This window comes from Aspergillus ambiguus, assembly GCF_047715705.1.
Source record: "Aspergillus ambiguus strain CBS 117.58 unplaced genomic scaffold BDV59scaffold_37, whole genome shotgun sequence".
Taxonomy (NCBI): domain Eukaryota; kingdom Fungi; phylum Ascomycota; class Eurotiomycetes; order Eurotiales; family Aspergillaceae; genus Aspergillus; species Aspergillus ambiguus.
In genome coordinates, this window is record NW_027395550.1 from 1 (window position 1) to 16772 (window position 16772).

The 16772-nt window shown below is 50.4% G+C and overlaps 7 protein-coding genes across 7 annotated transcripts; 4 read left to right on the top strand and 3 right to left on the bottom strand.

Annotated features, from left to right (window-relative positions):
- Positions 1-229: 229 nt before the first annotated feature.
- Positions 230-948, bottom strand: BDV59DRAFT_101735 (Endoribonuclease L-PSP/chorismate mutase-like protein). Its single transcript, XM_073686436.1, has 3 exons — positions 726-948; positions 523-672; positions 230-472 (listed from the first exon to the last, which is right to left on the bottom strand). The coding sequence occupies exons 1-3, from the start codon at positions 885-887 to the stop codon at positions 377-379; spliced, it is 408 nt and encodes a 135-aa protein (XP_073544587.1). The 5' UTR covers positions 888-948; the 3' UTR covers positions 230-376.
- Positions 949-1463: 515 nt separating this feature from the next.
- BDV59DRAFT_204851 (uncharacterized protein) lies at positions 1464-3081 on the top strand (the record flags this gene model as incomplete). The annotated part of the gene is made up of 4 exons (XM_073694539.1): positions 1464-1608; positions 1655-1961; positions 2039-2174; positions 2233-3081. The coding sequence occupies 4 exons, from the start codon at positions 1464-1466 to the stop codon at positions 3079-3081; spliced, it is 1437 nt and encodes a 478-aa protein (XP_073544588.1).
- A 59-nt stretch (positions 3082-3140) lies between these two features.
- On the bottom strand, positions 3141-5193 carry BDV59DRAFT_185598 (uncharacterized protein). Its single transcript, XM_073690874.1, has one exon. The coding sequence runs from the start codon at positions 4939-4941 to the stop codon at positions 3214-3216; it is 1728 nt and encodes a 575-aa protein (XP_073544589.1). The 5' UTR covers positions 4942-5193; the 3' UTR covers positions 3141-3213.
- On the top strand, positions 5194-5641 carry BDV59DRAFT_185599 (uncharacterized protein). Its single transcript, XM_073690875.1, has one exon. It carries the CDS (start codon positions 5222-5224, stop codon positions 5450-5452), a length of 231 nt encoding a protein of 76 aa, XP_073544590.1. The 5' UTR covers positions 5194-5221; the 3' UTR covers positions 5453-5641.
- A 462-nt stretch (positions 5642-6103) lies between these two features.
- On the bottom strand, positions 6104-7595 carry BDV59DRAFT_185600 (metallophosphoesterase family protein). The gene has a single exon (XM_073690876.1). It carries the CDS (start codon positions 7217-7219, stop codon positions 6236-6238), a length of 984 nt encoding a protein of 327 aa, XP_073544591.1. The 5' UTR covers positions 7220-7595; the 3' UTR covers positions 6104-6235.
- Positions 7596-11632: 4037 nt separating this feature from the next.
- Positions 11633-13524, top strand: BDV59DRAFT_195343 (MDR family MFS transporter; the record flags this gene model as incomplete). Its single annotated transcript, XM_073692544.1, has 5 exons — positions 11633-11794; positions 11882-12294; positions 12400-12587; positions 12651-13130; positions 13217-13524. The coding sequence occupies 5 exons, from the start codon at positions 11633-11635 to the stop codon at positions 13522-13524; spliced, it is 1551 nt and encodes a 516-aa protein (XP_073544592.1).
- Positions 13525-14784: 1260 nt separating this feature from the next.
- BDV59DRAFT_185603 (SAC3/GANP domain protein) lies at positions 14785-16760 on the top strand. Its single transcript, XM_073690877.1, has 3 exons — positions 14785-14892; positions 14944-16198; positions 16253-16760. Exons 1-3 carry the CDS (start codon positions 14820-14822, stop codon positions 16467-16469), a joined length of 1545 nt encoding a protein of 514 aa, XP_073544593.1. The 5' UTR covers positions 14785-14819; the 3' UTR covers positions 16470-16760.
- The last annotated feature ends 12 nt before the right edge of the window (positions 16761-16772 follow it).

Here is a 16772-nt window from a genome sequence, read left to right on the forward strand (position 1 = left end):
GTTGAGATATGAGAACTCAAAAAGTGACTGATTAGTATGGAATACGGAGGCGGCCCACTCGTTTACACGGCCCATTCCCTTACCGAATACGTTAACTAACCCGATGGAGTACTCCGTACACTCCCGTGCCCTCATACACCATGTTCAGCTACCTAGGTACCTTATGGATATATCAACAGTACGAATAACGAGATAAAGCTAAACGTCTCGTGGGATAAGGTAACCAATACCCAAGTCAGGTGAGAAACTACTCGCTCTATTAATCACGTAAAAACCCTCAAGAGCTTACATAGCTTCAATATATCCCCCGTATATATATATATATCACGATAGTATGTCGATCGAGAATCACCCAATCATAAATCCATCAACCCCTCTACAACCGAGACCGAACCCGACTCACAGCCGCAGTACACTCAATCTCCACATCCGTCCCCATAGGCAGCGTCTTCGCCGCGACACACGTCCGGGCCTGTATCGTCAGCAACCTCAGTCGCCACAACACTGATCAGGGAAACATACCGGCTTCGGATCCGGGAACGTAGCGGCATACACCTCATTGACCTTGCCAAAATCGGCCATGTCCGCAAGGAAGATGTTCACCTTGACGACGTCCTGGAGACTGGACCCGGCAGACTCCAGCACCGCGCTGAGATTGCGCAGGATTTGTTTCTGGCTCGGTCAGTGACAGTTACCTGGACAGGAGGGAGCCCAGAAAAACGTACCGTGCGCTCTTGGATTGGTCCCTCAACCATCTTTCCCGTGCTGGGGTTGGCGCCAACCTGGCCGGAACAGAATACTAGGTCGCCAACCACCATGCCCTGGGAGAGGAAGGGGGGAGGCTGGGGCGCCTTGTCGGTGCGGACGGGGGTACGGGTAGGGGCCATGTTGGAACTGGGGAGCTGTTTTCTGATAGAATGAGAATGGATGTGGTGGGAGGTGGTGATTTTATGCGGGTTGAAGCGGGGATGTGATGCCCCACTGTCATGACTAAGATACGGGGTAGATGTCAACGTCCATTGCTTCATATCTAGAGCAGAGAGTATATAACTAGCTAGTATATTCCTGAGAATATTTTGTTTTCATGTATTACATGTATTCTGGTTGAAAGCACGAACCGGACGTTCATAGACACCACCCGTCTCCAGCTGAAGTATACGCCGTAGAATATAGATAACAAAGAACCTTTGCATAAAGCTTCCTAGGGAGCCGGGTCCAATTTTAGAACATAATCCAGATGTACAATTTAATCCTCTGGATACTGTCTGTAGTTTATGTCTTGAGGGTCGCAAATAATGACCCAGCCCATCGTATGCAGTGTGTCTCATATGCTTCAGCGGCCTCACCACATCGAACATTCACTACATACTCACATACTACCAATATCCTCCCTCTCACATTGTCTCTCACATTCAACAACCATAAAGACCTTACAATCATAATCTCCCTCCACCCCCAACAGCATGGAACAACCTAGCGACACACCACCCTCGCCCGAGGAAACGACAGTCAACATTGACGTCCATGGCCTCAAGGCTCATTTCTTCCTGAATCGACCAGAAGAGGATCTCATACCATCTCGCTACCTCAGAAAAGCCGACAGATCCCGTATGCCCCCAGAACAATCCCTCAAAAGACCCGACTGACCCTCCAGCCGTCGTCCAACGCACCATCTGGATCTTCCGACATGTCCGCGATGCCCGCAACGAAGACCTCGCCAACTGGTCCAAGGTCGACATTCGTTTCCGCGGCGTATACCAGACCCTGAAGAAGGTCCCACCGTTCTGTGCCGGCCTATACGACGACGACGACGGGCGCCTTCCAGACGGCTACTCGACCGTCTACTATGAAGATGCCATTCGCGCACAGGGACAGGTCGCCTACGCTCTCCTGGATGAAATTCTCGCCATGACAGATATCCGACGCGAGACAGAATATCACAAATCGTACTTCAATCTCCGGTAAGCCGGGCATCCTATCATTCCCACCCTCTCGCCACGCCTAACCCCGAGCCACCATATCCCTCCCGCAGCGCCAGACTCCTCTCTCTCAACCTGGAATACTGGACCGGCTACCGAGAGAAATACAAGGACGCACCTCTGACCTCCGCGCTCGTCACGCTCGCCTTCCACCCAGAGCATCTTTTCACTCGCGCCGTTCTCCCCGTGTCAACCGTACGTCCCAATGCCCATCAGCAGCCCTCCACCCGCTAACCCACCTACCCACCCCCAGACCACCCAAGCGGGCATCTCCCTCGAATGCGCCCTACAGGACAAATTCAAACTGCTCCTCGCCCAGCTCCTCCTCAACATCCACCGTCTCCACCCGCCCGGCGACAGGATCCCCGACCAGGAAGTCTACCTGCTAGGCCTGCACGGGTCCAAGCTGCACCTCCTCCGCGGCATCTTCCCAGGCCACAAGACATCCCGTCTATGGAGCGGCCGGCATACCCCGTCGCCGACTACGCCCGCGCACGCGGAAGCAACAGCGGAGGGGCCCGGGGACGAACAGACAGCGTCGGCGTCCAGCTCACCCCCGGACCGGTTCTACGCAAAGCGCAACCTTGAGCGGTTCATGCAGCGCGTCGAGTGGCTGCGACTGTCGGCGTGTGACGATGAGCCTGGCCCGCGCGTGTTCCGCGTGCTCGGGAGCCGCGAGTATGATCTGTGGGTTGCGGAGGAGTCACGCGCGGCGGTGCGGCTGCTTGTGGGGTTGGTCATGTATCTGATGAGTGGGCGGGCGCGGTGCGGCGTGTTGGAGGATGTGTTTCGGCTGTTTCCGTATGACGAGGAGGACGAGCCGGAGTCGGAGGACGAGGAGAAGCAGGGGGTGGAGAAGATGGCACGGGAGGAGAAACAGGTGGTGGAGAAGGAGCGCGAGATAGCGGAGCAGGAGCGGCAGAAGCGCGAGGAGGACCGCGAGAGGTTCTGGACGAGGGAGGCCATGCGTGGCTCTGCGAATGACCGTATCGGTGGGTTTCGCGAGTTCCGTCAGCCGTGGTGGGACTGGGTGTGGGAGGATAAGAGTGAGGAAGGGCGGGTGAAGGATGACGATGAGGATGTGATCTTCAAGGGGCCTTGAGGGGTCATGGCTACTACGGTTTGTCTAGGGTAGATGGTGATGTTGGATGAAGTACTAAGGGATTTGTCATTGCATTTGAGAAGAGATGTAGGTATCCAATACAGACTCCGGGCTGGTTAAGTAGACAACAATTTAGCTTCGGGAAGCTCTCTCTTCACGCTCTTGCTGCCGTCTCTCCGACTCAAATTCTGTAAATCCGTCAATTCCGCGGCCGTCTTGACCCCCAGTGCGGAAATACTCGCTGACGACCCCGAGCGCGTAGCATGTTGCTGCGGTAGCTGCGCCGCTGATGAACATTCTCCGCAGGGTTCTGCCGAGTTTGGACTCGTCCTTCGCGGAACTGCCGCTCGAGTAAGCTGTCTTGGTGGATGAAGGCGGGTCTGGTGGGATGGAAGCGCTTTCTGCAGTTCCCGTTTCGTTCCCTTGCGTGCGCTTGGGCGATTCCGTACTTTCGGTGAACAATGGTTCGTTCCGGACATTGGCATCAATGTTGTCCACATCTGCAAGAGAGGCACCAGCTCTGTCAGATGTTCCTCTTCGGAAGACGAGGACATCACCACTGCCGGAGACAATCTCGTAGCCATCAGCGTGCATTTTTGAGATATACGGCATGAATTTGGCCGGGTTGTTCAGCAACGGGAGAACTTCTGCTGGGTGAAGAGCCTCGTTCGCGGCGCGAGTGGAGGAGCTGGTCTCCGCATGTGTCATTTGGAAGGTAGATGGGTCATAAGCTAGGACGTGGTAGATTTCGGGAGCCGGCGTAGCGCTTGCAGAAGTTTTATTTGTTTCGTTGGGTTGCCCCACGGTAGAAGTAGATTCGTCGTGGATTGGCAGTTGCGAAGCCGCGAGATCTTCCGAAGACTCGAGATCTGATCGGATTATGGGCTCCGGGCTTGGAGGTTCAGATGCTGATCTTTCGACTGACTCAGACTTTTGATAGTGCTGGTATTTCTGGCGAATAGCTTGAGCATCCAGGCCGCCGGCAGGGTCGGTATATGTATCGAATGACTCTTCCAACGCTCTGTGTCGCGCCCGTTTTTGGCCTTCGGAATCCTGTTCTGGGACCCTCGAATCATATGTCGAACGGATGTCACTGGCACTTAAGAGGTCCAAATCCTCTGCTCTGTCTTTGCTTATTACGGGTTCGGAGTACCACGAGGGCGTGAATGGTGTGGCATGAGGTTTCGAGTCAGACTTGGGTCTTGGATTCTCACTCCAGGTAGCACCCTGGGGTTCAGAGTTGTTGTCCTCGGATACAATTTCAATAGGTGGTACTTCGGTTTTAGATTGCAGCATCCCGTTCGTATTCGTCCCAGGAGGATACTTAGGTGGTGTTAATGGGACTTCCTCCGGGTTATCGGCGTTCACCTTGGGAGGTTCTGTATTTTGACAGGAGCTTGCCCTCGTGTCGACCGGATGTGCTTCTCCGTCTTCATATATTAGACGACCAGGTGCCTTTGCAGCAGGCGCAGAATCCTCAGTTACATCGGATTTGCTGTCGGTCTTTGTTGGTTCTTTGAGACTGTCGCCTGACTCTGGCACAGGAGACAGATAGCCAACGCGCTTAGACTCATGTTCGGGGTCTTTCGTGACAGGGCTGGTCGCCTTGGGCTTTCTCAGACTCATGCGACCACTGATAGGGTCGAACTCGAGGTCATCCCTATCATTCATGCCAAAGGCACTCGAAGCAGCATCGTTCCTGGCACTGACAGAGGATGCTTCCTCCGTACTCTGGGGAGACGGCTTCCCGGCCGAGGATGCACGAGCGGTGGTATCCACAGACCGTGGCGTCTCTGCTTTACCAACGTCTTTGTCGAGCCCAAAGACAGAGCGACACATGGACGCGAACGTCTTCTCCATCTTATCAAGCGAATTCCACGGCTCCAGCCTCCTTCCGAACAACGCACCGTACGGATCCGCCTCAATTTCCTTCTTGATCTGATCGAACCTCCGCTGTGTACGAGCCCTTTCCGCCTCCCAAAAGTCCTCCCCGTGTGGTCGTCCTTGACGGAATCCAGGGAAGCTGGATTTGAAGCGGCCCCAGCCCCACCCTTGAATCCACCAGGGCTGATGGTGCTCATGTAGCGCGTGGGGTCGCCGTGGCAGGTGAGTTCCTCTGCTGCGGGATTTCGACAGACATATGCGACGGTACTTTTCCATCCGGCGTTGTGCGTGTTCGTTGATGCTTGCATGCTTCTGGTGCGAGCACCGCCACAGGTTGCGACGCTGGAGTCGAGCACCTTTTAAGAGATATGGGGAGGTAAGAGGAAGGCTCTGCAGGTTGTTCCTTGATAGTAAGCCCGAAGTTTTAACGGTTCTAATGACTGCAATTGTCATGGCTGGTTGGGAATTTGGAAATGTGGTTAGTTAGCTGGATGAGAAAGGTACGTAGTTGTAGCCTTGTAGGGATGGATTCTTGACCGGATCCGGACGGTCATCGGGATGCTGGTCACATCCCAGAAATCTGGCAATGAGAGATTTAAAGTAAGTAAGCTGGTGGGAAGTAGGTATAAAGTAATTTCAGTATCTGGATAGAAGCTATTGGAATATACGGTGTAGATGGATGGAGTAGACGACAAGTTGGAGAAGCTCCAGCAGATCATCGCGGGGTCAGCTGACTAACCATGTTCGCCTTTCTGACTAATCTCACTATTATGAAAACGATGAGCACGAAGATGGGAACCAAACCTGCTTCTTTTGCCTCTTTCCAAAAATATTATTTGTCTATCAGTGTAGCTCAGTGGTTGAGAATGTCCAGGCATGTAAGGCATAAATATGCCGTAATGATCTCTAACCCTACTGGGGGTAGATCTTTCGTGGGGAATAATGAGTATTCCACGCGGCGACAGGCGGAGCGCCATAAACGGCGCCCATTCGCCCCGCCGCCCTGCCGCCCGCGACCGCCTGCCCCTGACCGTAGGGGCCCTGTCTCTTTCGGCATCGCGCCTCCTGCGGTCGCCCCATCCGATTTAGCGCCGCCATCTATGTTGAGGTTGAAGAAAATTGAATATTAAAGATAGATCCATGATATATTGTTGAGCGCGCCGCCATCGACACCACATGTGCACTGCCACCCCCTGGCTCCCCTTCATGCCCGTCTCATTGTTTCGGCTATATAATACCAAAAGCTTTAACAAGATCTAAACTCATGGCTCTATCCGTAGACTCTCCACTGAGTCGGAACCTCTCCAGTTTTGGGAATTTCTGGACCTGGTAAAATCTCTCTCAGGAGCTCATTCACCCCCATACCCATCTCAGCACATTTCTTCCATTGCCGTGGATAACCAAGACTGACTTCCTCGAATCGACACCCATCCTTCCAATCCGTCCTCCGAATATGAAGATGGCCACTAACTACCACCCTGGCATTGAATCTCCGATGCCAATCATCTGTCAGTTTGGTACCACACCATAAGCTAAACCTTGGGATAAATTTGAGTGTCACCAAGTCTTCCCGTAATGGCCAATGGTTTGCAATAACAAGAGGCAACAACGGGAATTGTGCTCTCGTAGCCTCCAACTTTGTCTCAAATTTCTTAATGAGCATTTTGCACCAATCTTGCCGACTAGGATGCGGATCCGAATGAAGCAAAAACTCATCTGTAGCTACTGTATCCTTCTCCCTTGCCCAAGGCACAGCACCCTCCAAGCTCACATCGGCAGGTCTGAACGAATAATCGTACAGTGTAAAAATTGGAGCAATAACAGCTGGACCGCCCTCCCCTTCCCAAACAACAAAATCGTCTTCAGGAGTAAGAACGTTGTATTCTCGTGCTATATCAATGCACTCTTGATATTTCTGCTCTCCTCGAACTCCGGCGCCGGATTTATCGGGCAGCGTGTATAGCTCGTGATTGCCAGGACACCACCATATGGTATCGAAGCATTCCGTCGCTTTAGAGAATGCTAATCGTAAATGCTCAGCAGATTCTCCAACGTCTCCGCATATCATGAGTCCATCTCCCGGATGAGGTGTCAGCTTTGACCAAGCTACTTTGTTGTCCGCGAAGCTGAGATGGAGATCGCCGATGGAGTAAAGCTTGCCCGTTGGCATCTTTCTTGGGCGTATTGAGCTGTTGGATGCACCAATTGCCTCTGTCTGTCCAAGTAGTTCTGGAGCTTGAGGATTGGAGGCCATCGTTGTGAAGTTGTAAGCTGAGGTCTCGGCCTTGATGACGAGTCGTTGTTAATGTCAAGATTTATACCTGAACAAGCGCGCCGAGAGCCGAAAACGGCAGCGTAACAATAGATCGTGTTGTCCCAGACGAAAATACTGAAGCTAGGACTGGCGATGAAGTTTTTTTTTTGCTAGAATGTTTTGTGTTGTACAAATGGTCGTGTACCTTCAACTTTAAGGCACGTTCAAATAGTGCAGCTGAGTCGGCTCAACATGAAGCATAAGCCTGCGGTTAAGCTTCGGTCTCAAGTGTTATGGAGGTTGTCCAGCCCGTAGGTTGGACGTCTATTGATCAGGTAAGGATAAGAGAAGGATAACAGGAGACTTGATTCAAGACTGATTCTTGCTAGAAGTAGTACTAATTCTGGATCTCAACAATCTAAAATACTACCCCACGCCTTGGCAGCGATCACCTGACGATCTAGGGCCGAATTGCAGGGGACACCCTCAGTGTTCCCTTACAAGAACGTAGAGGTTGGAGCGTCAAAAACACGTGCTGCAGCTTGGATTGAGGAGATATTTTGCTTTTGAATAGCCTTTATAGCAAGAACAATCCTGCCCTCCTGCTCTATCGAATCTTGACCATTTTTGGCACGTTTGGTTGACATGTAAGCGTGTTAAGATAGTAGGGTGCCCGATTCGCTTACCGGTTACGTTACAAAACGATTGGAATCGTAAGGCCCAAAACTTGCATGCTTGCTTCCCACTACAATATCTAGCGCCAAGAGGTTGTGCGTTAATAATCTTAACTATAGTCGCAGTATCTACGTGAACAGACTGGACCCCTCACTCTTACGCCTTGACAAAGCATTCTTTTCGGGGGCTCTGTATGAGTTTCAGTGGGCTATAGTTCCAGTGGCAGCTCTCAGCGTGGCGATGGCAAGCAAACGGTTGAGGTTCGCTTTTGATAGTATACTTGGTCGATCTCGGCCACGGTGGTAGCGATTCTTATTAGCTTTTGGTTGAGATTCAACAAGTACCCGCACTACGATCTTTTCGTAGTGTATCCACATAGACTCCCGCTCGGGAGGTCCCGAGCCACTATTCACTATTCGGATAGGTGACGAGGGCGGCGTCGGGTTTTGCTGTACTTGGATCCTTCGGAGCCAAGTATATATGTCTTGACCTCTCATTTATGGGGTTCAATATGACTGTGCTGTTTGCATCAGACATATGTCCACGAGCCGGCGTTGATTTTCGATGAGAAGGGGGTTTGAGATCGTGTGTTGTCGAGGGAACTAAAGCTGCCAAATGGGTTGGTCAAGCTTCAAAATGGGGACACCTCATTTATCCAAATTACAAGGGGTCCTAGTATCGCCACCGAGGGGTTCCTCTCCTAGGCATTTTAGATAGTCACGACGTCGTACTTGACGCTTAGCGAGCTATTTCTTCCAGCACTCGCAGGAGGGGTTTGGGTACCATGAGAAGTGTCTCAGGCCGATGGTATTTTCGGGCCGGGGCTGGTAGGGTACGGGGTTCAGGTCTGTCCGAAATAGCTAATAATCTTACTTCCTCTGATACAACACATTCACAGAGGAACTCCATGACGTTATATAGAACAATCCATCATCATCGCGTCCAGTCAGGCATATTCTTAGCAAGCTATTTGCTGTGTCTCAGCCAAGGTCAGTCCACCTACGCTGGAAATGCCAAGAAAGCTTATCTGCAGAGCAAAAGCAACTAATACATTAGGAGAAGGAGACGTTGTTTCAGGTGAATACAGGCTGCTGCTCCTACGCGCCGGTTTGGCAGCCTTATTGTCCTTCTCCTAGCATACTTGTGATATTGTTGAATGCTCTTCCAATATTCCTTTGTAACTCTTGTCGCGGGTCTCTAAGCCTTGGGCAGTCTACCAGTACATATACTACTGTTTCCTTAGCACTGCAGGCGCACATATCATCATTTTGGCAACCATGCTGTTTCTGTACGTCACCAGCCATGAATAGCCGGTCCGACGTTGTGTGAATAGATACAGGTCTACTGCTTCTCTGGCGAGCCGGTCGGCTTTATCGCCCCAGGGTAGTCACAATATCCTGGGACCTATGGGAGGCAAATTGGTGCCCCTCGTGCTTTAATTCGGAGGCTACCTGCAGTATAGCTGGATGGAGCATTAGCCTGGCTTATTAGGCAGGATTTGAATTGCTTGCAGCGCTAACATATTTTCGCTTATAATCGTTACGGGTTGTTCAACCTTACTGGAGTAGCTTTGCTTCTTCCGCGTTATTGATAGAGTAGGCTAATTGTATAGTATATCGCCATGAGCTCCGCTGCATATCCTGACCAGTATTCCACTGACGTAATACTGACCTGTCGTAATTCCGACACCTTAGAATCCTTGTTAGTGCCTACTGCTGGGGCGTCTAGTTGGTTCTGCTGGCCTGATGCATCGGAAGGAACTGTAATCCCCGAAATTTTGCGTCCCGTCACGGTATTCTCCCTAGCCTTTCCGCGGTAAGGTTCTATAGAGATCTCGACAAACGTCTGCTTTTGCTACTGTGCCAAAGGTGTTAGGTTATTGTCTCCAAGGCGTGTAAGCGGTGGAGATATATTGTTCTTAGTTTCTTAGCCAGAGGAAACCAAGAGTAAATTGCGATATGAGTGCTGTAATTCCTTTCTCGTGACATTAAATAATAAATTAGATAATGTTCTGGAACTGTGTTGAGGTGGGCTGCTAGAGCTTGGGCACGTTACTATAGTAGCAAATGAGTAGATAATATATAACTTTCTACCTCGAGCACCTGTGTGGAGACTATTCTGAATTTAGAGAAGATCCGAATAAGAAAAGCTTGCTGGACAGTTGTTAGCTGTCTCAGAAAAGTTTTGTCCTTAAGGAAATTGTGCCATACCGTGGACGCGTACACTATTAATGGTACTACACATGCTTAATAGAGTTTTCTCATAGGCTCCGGTCGAAGGTGTCAGAGTACTCCCAGTGCGATATTGACTTTGTGCGGTAGTTTGGTCACACTCTTACTCTGGGATGATAGAGGCTCGCTGAAGTATAGTCGTTAAGGTCGTCTCATACTGGGCCGGAGTTACTATATTAGGATAGATAGATTGAGGCGGCGGGAGCCCAGCTACTATATGGTGAACTTATAGATGAGGCTTATCTAGTTGTACGGGTCCTGGGTACGCGCGAAAAAATCCTATGATTTACTGTTACGACTGCACGTGCTTCTTTATACTATTCTTACTTATATACGCTAGCAGCGGCTATTACAGTAGCTTACCTGCCTATGTACATATCTCCTCTATATGGATAGCCTATCGTCATTACTAGACTGTCCGCTGGCTCTTCCGCGCTAACTAGTTAACTGTATGGAATAGTACCTATACCTCTCACTCTATCGGGTCTTCCGGGGTGAGGCGCCTAGATACTCCGCAGTAAGTCCTCCGGCTAGATCTCCTCAAGGTACTCGGTCTATTGCGCTATACGTAGCCACGGCTTTGTGTTATAGAGCCTAGCGTGTTAGATAAGGTACGCGCCTGTCTTACCTCTGTATCATAGTATCTACCGCCTGCTGTGCTTGATCCGGCGGCGGTAGCGGTGACTGGCGGCCCTGCGGGAACGGAGATAGATGTAGTTTGAGCTGGCTCGCGATAGGAACAGCTGCTTGACTAGAAGCCTGACTAGAGTTTCCATAACCTAGAGGCGCATCCAATCTAGAGCTCCGACGAGAGACGTAACTAGAGACCAGTTATTACAGTTGAGCAGCCTTGGGGAGAGGAAAGAGGTGCCCTTCCCCGTTCTGCCAACGGTGGTTGGACAGTGATCGAGAGGAGGACTGAACGGAGGATTCAAACCTAGTACGGTCCGTGAGTTGTGTTGAGAGACTCCTCGTTTCTGAGTCATCCATCGGTCTTAACCTTTTTTGGGGTGTTGATGCACTACTTGGGGGACATCTTTCGCTTTCGATGTTGCGGCAGACCGCGATCGTAACTCTTGTGAGCGCAGCTAATGGGATTAATGGAATTAACGGACTTAACGGTGATATGCGAGCCCCCAAAGCTACAATCAATTGGTATTTGGGCATGTATCATACTTACCAGCCCCTATACTTTTGTTACCAAAATTGCTGGACCCTCGCGAATAAGGGCTTGATACCTATTATCTCCGTAAATTCCAACAGCCATATTTATACAAGCTTAGTTACTTTAACCTTAAAGCGTCGTTAAAGCGCACGGAGTCTATTATCATGTGGAAGCAATTGAGCCATAGCCATACGACAAACATACATGTCTCCATCAACGCTTCAACCTCCCTTGCGAGAGGGCGGCAACAGCAACGGCAGTCTTGAGGCGATCGGAGAGAAAACACATCAGGTCGAACCTGAAAAGGAAAAGCAGACCGTCGAGTCTAACACATCGTCCACTATGGCATCCTTGTCTGTGAATGGTGTAGACGATGGTCCTGCTACTGAAGAAAAAGCCGTGAATGAGCCGCCAGAACCTGTTATGGAATATCCGAAAGGTATCGAAGTCTTGTTCATCAATGCTGCCCTCGTGCTTAGTATCACCCTCTGTTCTCTGGACCAGGCGAGTTCTACCGCTCCAAGCTTCTTGTAGAGTCGTCTTTTGCCAATGCAATACATCACACGTCAGTAAGCTGATGTCTCGATTCAGACCATTGTTGCAACCGCTATTCCGAAAATTACCGACCAGTTCCATAGCCTTGACGATATCTCGTGGTACGGTTCGGCTTATTTTATGACGCTTGGAGCCTTCCAGTCAACCTGGGCCAAAGTGTATAAATACTTTCCCCTCAAAACTAGTTTCCTGGTGGCAATCTTCATCTTTGAACTTGGGAGTTTGATCGCCGCCGTCGCCCCAAACTCAATGACTCTGATTGTTGGACGTGCCATCTCCGGTCTCGGTGCCTCGGGTATCGCGCCTGGAGTATACACGATTTCTGCCTTTGCTGCTGAGCCTACCAAAAGAGCTACTTACACAGGGGTCATTGGTGTGTCATATGGCGTCGCCGCTGTCTGCGGACCGCTCATTGGTGGGGGGCTTACAAAAGGGGCATCCTGGAGGTGGTGAGTCAAGAAAATTTTACTGCTTTGTCTTTGTTGCAGAACATGGGCTATTTTCAGTTATCGAATCCTGCCATGACCGGACCTGGCCTGATGTGACAAATTTAGGTGTTTTTATATCAATCTTCCAATCGGTGGTCTGGCCGCTTTTGTCATCCTGCTCACCTTCAAGACCCCTAAAGCCGCTAAAGTGGCCCAGGCCACGCTCAAGGAGAAGCTTCTACACATGGACCCGATAGCGACGGTGCTTACAATGGGTGCACTGACCTGCTTACTTCTAGCTCTTCAGTACGGTGGTGTAACCCATGCGTAGGATTCCAGCGTCGTTATCGGTTTACTCGTCGGCTTCGTTGTCATAGTTATTGCACTTATAATTGCAGAAATATGGCAAGGTGAACGCGCCATGCTGACACCACGCATTATCCGCAAAAGGACCATCTGGGTCAGCAGCGTATGGGGCTTCTTCTTCGCTGGCGCGTATTTCGTCACGCTCTATTACCTGCCTATTTACTTCCAAAGTATTGACAACATCAGTCCGATTGGCTCGGCTGTGCGCAACATTCCCCTCATCATCATGTTTGGCATTGCCACATATGGCTCAGGCAGAGCCATCACGAAGACGGGTATTGCAACTCCTTATATGGCAGCTGCCTCTGTGATCGTGACCATCGCCTCTGGTCTACTGTATACTCTCGATATTGGGACCTCGACAGGCAAATGGGTTGGGTATCAGATCTTAGCGGGCTTCGGATACGGCCTCGCCCTCCAAGTCCCGGTCGTCGTTGCGCAGGCTTTTGCTGCGCCAAGCGACATAGCTCCTACGACCGCGATTATTATATGTAAGTTCTCCTTCGCCCTATCCTTGGATGCCGTCAATTTCCTTTGTCCCTTGTATCCCCAAGCTAACTATATCTCTCGTGCACAGTCGCTCGATCTGTCGGCGGCACACTTTTGCTCGCAGCCGCGCAATCTGGCTTCGTCAACCAGATCGTGCACAAGCTTGCCAATACCGCACCGAGCGTCAATCCCGCCCTAGTCACGGGTACCGGTGCCACTGATGTGCACCGGCTATTTTCCGGAGCCGAGCTGGACGGTGTTGTCCGTGCGTACGCATGGGGTATCAAGGTTGTTTTCGCACTTACTGTCGTGGCCTGCGGCCTTACTGTCCCCTTTAGCTTGTGCAACAAATGGGCCAATGTTAACGCGAAGAAACCAAGTGGTGGCAGTGCTTGAAACAGCTGTTCAGACGGTTATGCCAACGAAGGTATAACCGTTTTCTCGTTATAGAAATTATCCATCATGTACGATGATTCGGATAGCTTAGAGAAGACGGAATGGAGGAATGCATCGAAGGATGAAATTGGATGGTAGTCAAGGCTGGCTACCTAATGTATTGAAGTAGGACTATCGAGTAGATCAATCCTGTGGTGTTTCACGAAAATCATATTCAAAGCCAAATATTCTTTGGGGGAGATTGTTGCCAAATCTGCAGGTGCAACGACAGTATAAAAACATTTGAGTTTCGTGTACCACTTTTCATGTTTGAATCACCGCTTTATTCTGCCGTATTTTCTGCCGATCGAATACATTCTTCTTCATCTCGTTACTCAGTACGGTGCCCGATTTATTGAATAAATCCCTTCGTAAAAAAAGGATGAAATGGCTCATACCTCATAGCCAAAGTTTTTAAGGGCTCCTTTTGGGCGTCCTTTTCGTTGAGCACGATTTATCGGCATCTCATCCACTTCAAATTGGGAAAACGTGTTGAATTGGGCTTGCGTACAGGTCACCGATCTTGGTGGTGGGCAACAGCTGCATGTTCATACCTTGCGCAGCGGGAACATTGGTATAATGAGAATTTCAGACAGATGGTCGAGAGGCAGGCTGGTGAAACAGGCTGGGGTATTTGGATCAGTACTGAGTGGAGGAATTGCCGAACTCGACAGTTTAGCACAAGTATTCTGGTGTTCTATGTGGCTAGACATTGCATTGTCAAAGTCAATAATTTATGTCAAACATCGCGCCCGCATGGCTATGACCAGGTATGTGGGCTTGCAATGCAGCTGGGGAGGGTTTCGCTAGTACCTAGCCTTGATGCTTCATCCCATGCTGCTGACGTAAGAGCGAGACGATAACTACGGGCGGCGGTAAGAACCATCTGCGTAGGGGAAAATTCCCTTTATCCGCCACCTGGTGGGAGTAAGCGAGTTTTGTCTCCCATCGGCATCACCTTCTTCTTCCACCTGCCCCCAGATCGACTGCACAGTATTCTTATACTCTGATCTTGCTTTGCTGCAAGGCTTCCGGTCATTCGTGCTTGATAGCAGACTGCGATCCTTTTCCTTGTCCTTTCAAACTGCCACCTACCCAGCCTCACCGTGTGTAGGATAATGCCTTGACTGTTTCACTCGAACCCGCAATCACCTCGTAGTCTATACCGCTTCAGAAATCTCATCTCTCCTTCTTTTCTCCTCTTGTTTCGCTTCTCTCTTTTTTTTTTTTTTTCCTTGCTTAGATCTCATTCGAAAATGAGTTCCAGCCTTCCCCCGTGGCGGGCCACCGCCTCCGCGACGACCACTGCGTCTCCTTACTCGAGTCATGGTTCGTTCACCTCTCACCTGCGTGATAACCATTGCTGACGTTTGGATATAGCAGCCCCAGCGTATATCCCCGTTCAAGCTCGCCGTAGCCTATCCCATAATACCCCGGACAACTCGGCCACTACCTCGGCCTCACAGACACCTTCGGCGCAAACGGCTTCCCGGAAACGATTAGACTGGCCTGCACCAGTTCGCTTATATGTCCAACGGAGTTTCGCACCCGAGAACCAGGTCGCCTCGGTCAGCAGAGGAGAAATGGAAACGAAGTTAAAGTCGGTGATCACCGATGCTGCAGAGAACGATATGCTTGACAAAATCAACTGGGATTCCTTACCCTTGCCACAGGTCATGGTCCAGAATGACCGCAACAAGATTTTGGCCAGCTCCAATGTGTCTTCGTGGGCCGCCTCGACCGCAGCTTTCTCTCGAAGATCTGATTCGGATGAAGTTTCGAAGAAGAGGAAGTCGGCCGAATACCAGGAAGATGCATCCGGCTATCCGCCATGGAGACAAACTAACAAACACAATGCTTTTGAAGATCGAATCACTTATTCTCCCGCAGACAAACGACAGCGACTAGATCATAAAAATCCAAGTAAGTCCAAAGCTAATCTGGAAATGCGGAGGAAACGGTTCGAGGAGCCTCGGTCCAGATATGGGTCTTCGCCGTCTTCTCGCGGCGAATCACCAGCCCCTAGTGCCAATCAAGGGCCTGTTGTCGGAAGATGCCAGGATCTGGAGAAGAATTACTTCCGCTTGACATCAGCACCAAACCCGGATACCGTTCGCCCGCTTCCGGTTCTCATCAAAACTTTGGACCTGCTGAAGAAGAAATGGAGGAAAGATAACAACTATGGATATATATGCGATCAGTTCAAATCGTTGCGACAGGACTTGACGGTCCAGCATATCCGGAACGAGTTTACCGTCAACGTATATGAAATCCATGCCCGTATCGCCCTGGAGAAAGGAGATCTTGGTGAGTATAATCAGTGCCAGACTCAGCTGCGAGCCCTGTATACACTGCAACTGGGAGGGCATCCGACGGAATTCAAGGCGTACCGTATTCTTTATTTCATTCACACCCGGAACTGGACGGCTATGAATGACGCCCTGGCCGATCTAACCGCAGCAGACAAGCGTGATCCTGCTGTGAAGCATGCTCTGGATGTTCGGTCAGCCCTTGCCCTTGGGAATTATCATCGTTTCTTCCAGCTTTACTTGGACACCCCGAACATGGGAGCTTACCTGATGGATATGTTTGTGGACCGGGAACGCCTTTCTGCTCTTGCCGCAATTTGTAAAGCGTGAGTTTCTTCGGCCTGAACAACACTTGTCAACGTACTGACCAATCTTTGCAGATACAAGCCCGATGTAAGAATTCGTTTTATAACGGAAGAACTTGGTTTCGAGTCCGACGAGCAGAGTGCACGCTTCATTCTGGATCACACATCCGATGACTTGCTTTTGGAGAAAGACGGGGCCGTAAGGCTCGTGACTTCTCTTAAAGCGGCTCAGTTGTTTGAAGGCGCCAAATCCGAAGCTCATCGAGTCGTCGATATCAAGGGGCAGATCTAAAGACCTTGGATCTGCATTCACATACTGACGGTGGTCAACGACCATTTCAGCCACATTTTCTTCGCTTGTTCCCTTTCGAGTCGTCTCGTTCATCTTCCCGTTTCCGAGTTGTTTAGTTGCGTTTCCGGCGTTGTGCATTTTCCTCTGACAGCTTGAGGAGCTTTATACCCGCTTTGACTCCAAAAGAACAGGTAGCGATTTGATTCCAACGTGAGTTAGAATGACGGATGGGTTGGTAGCATTAAAGTACAGCTTGTCGTTTCTATTACTTAGATACTTGCAACATTCAGGTGTTTATTTCCC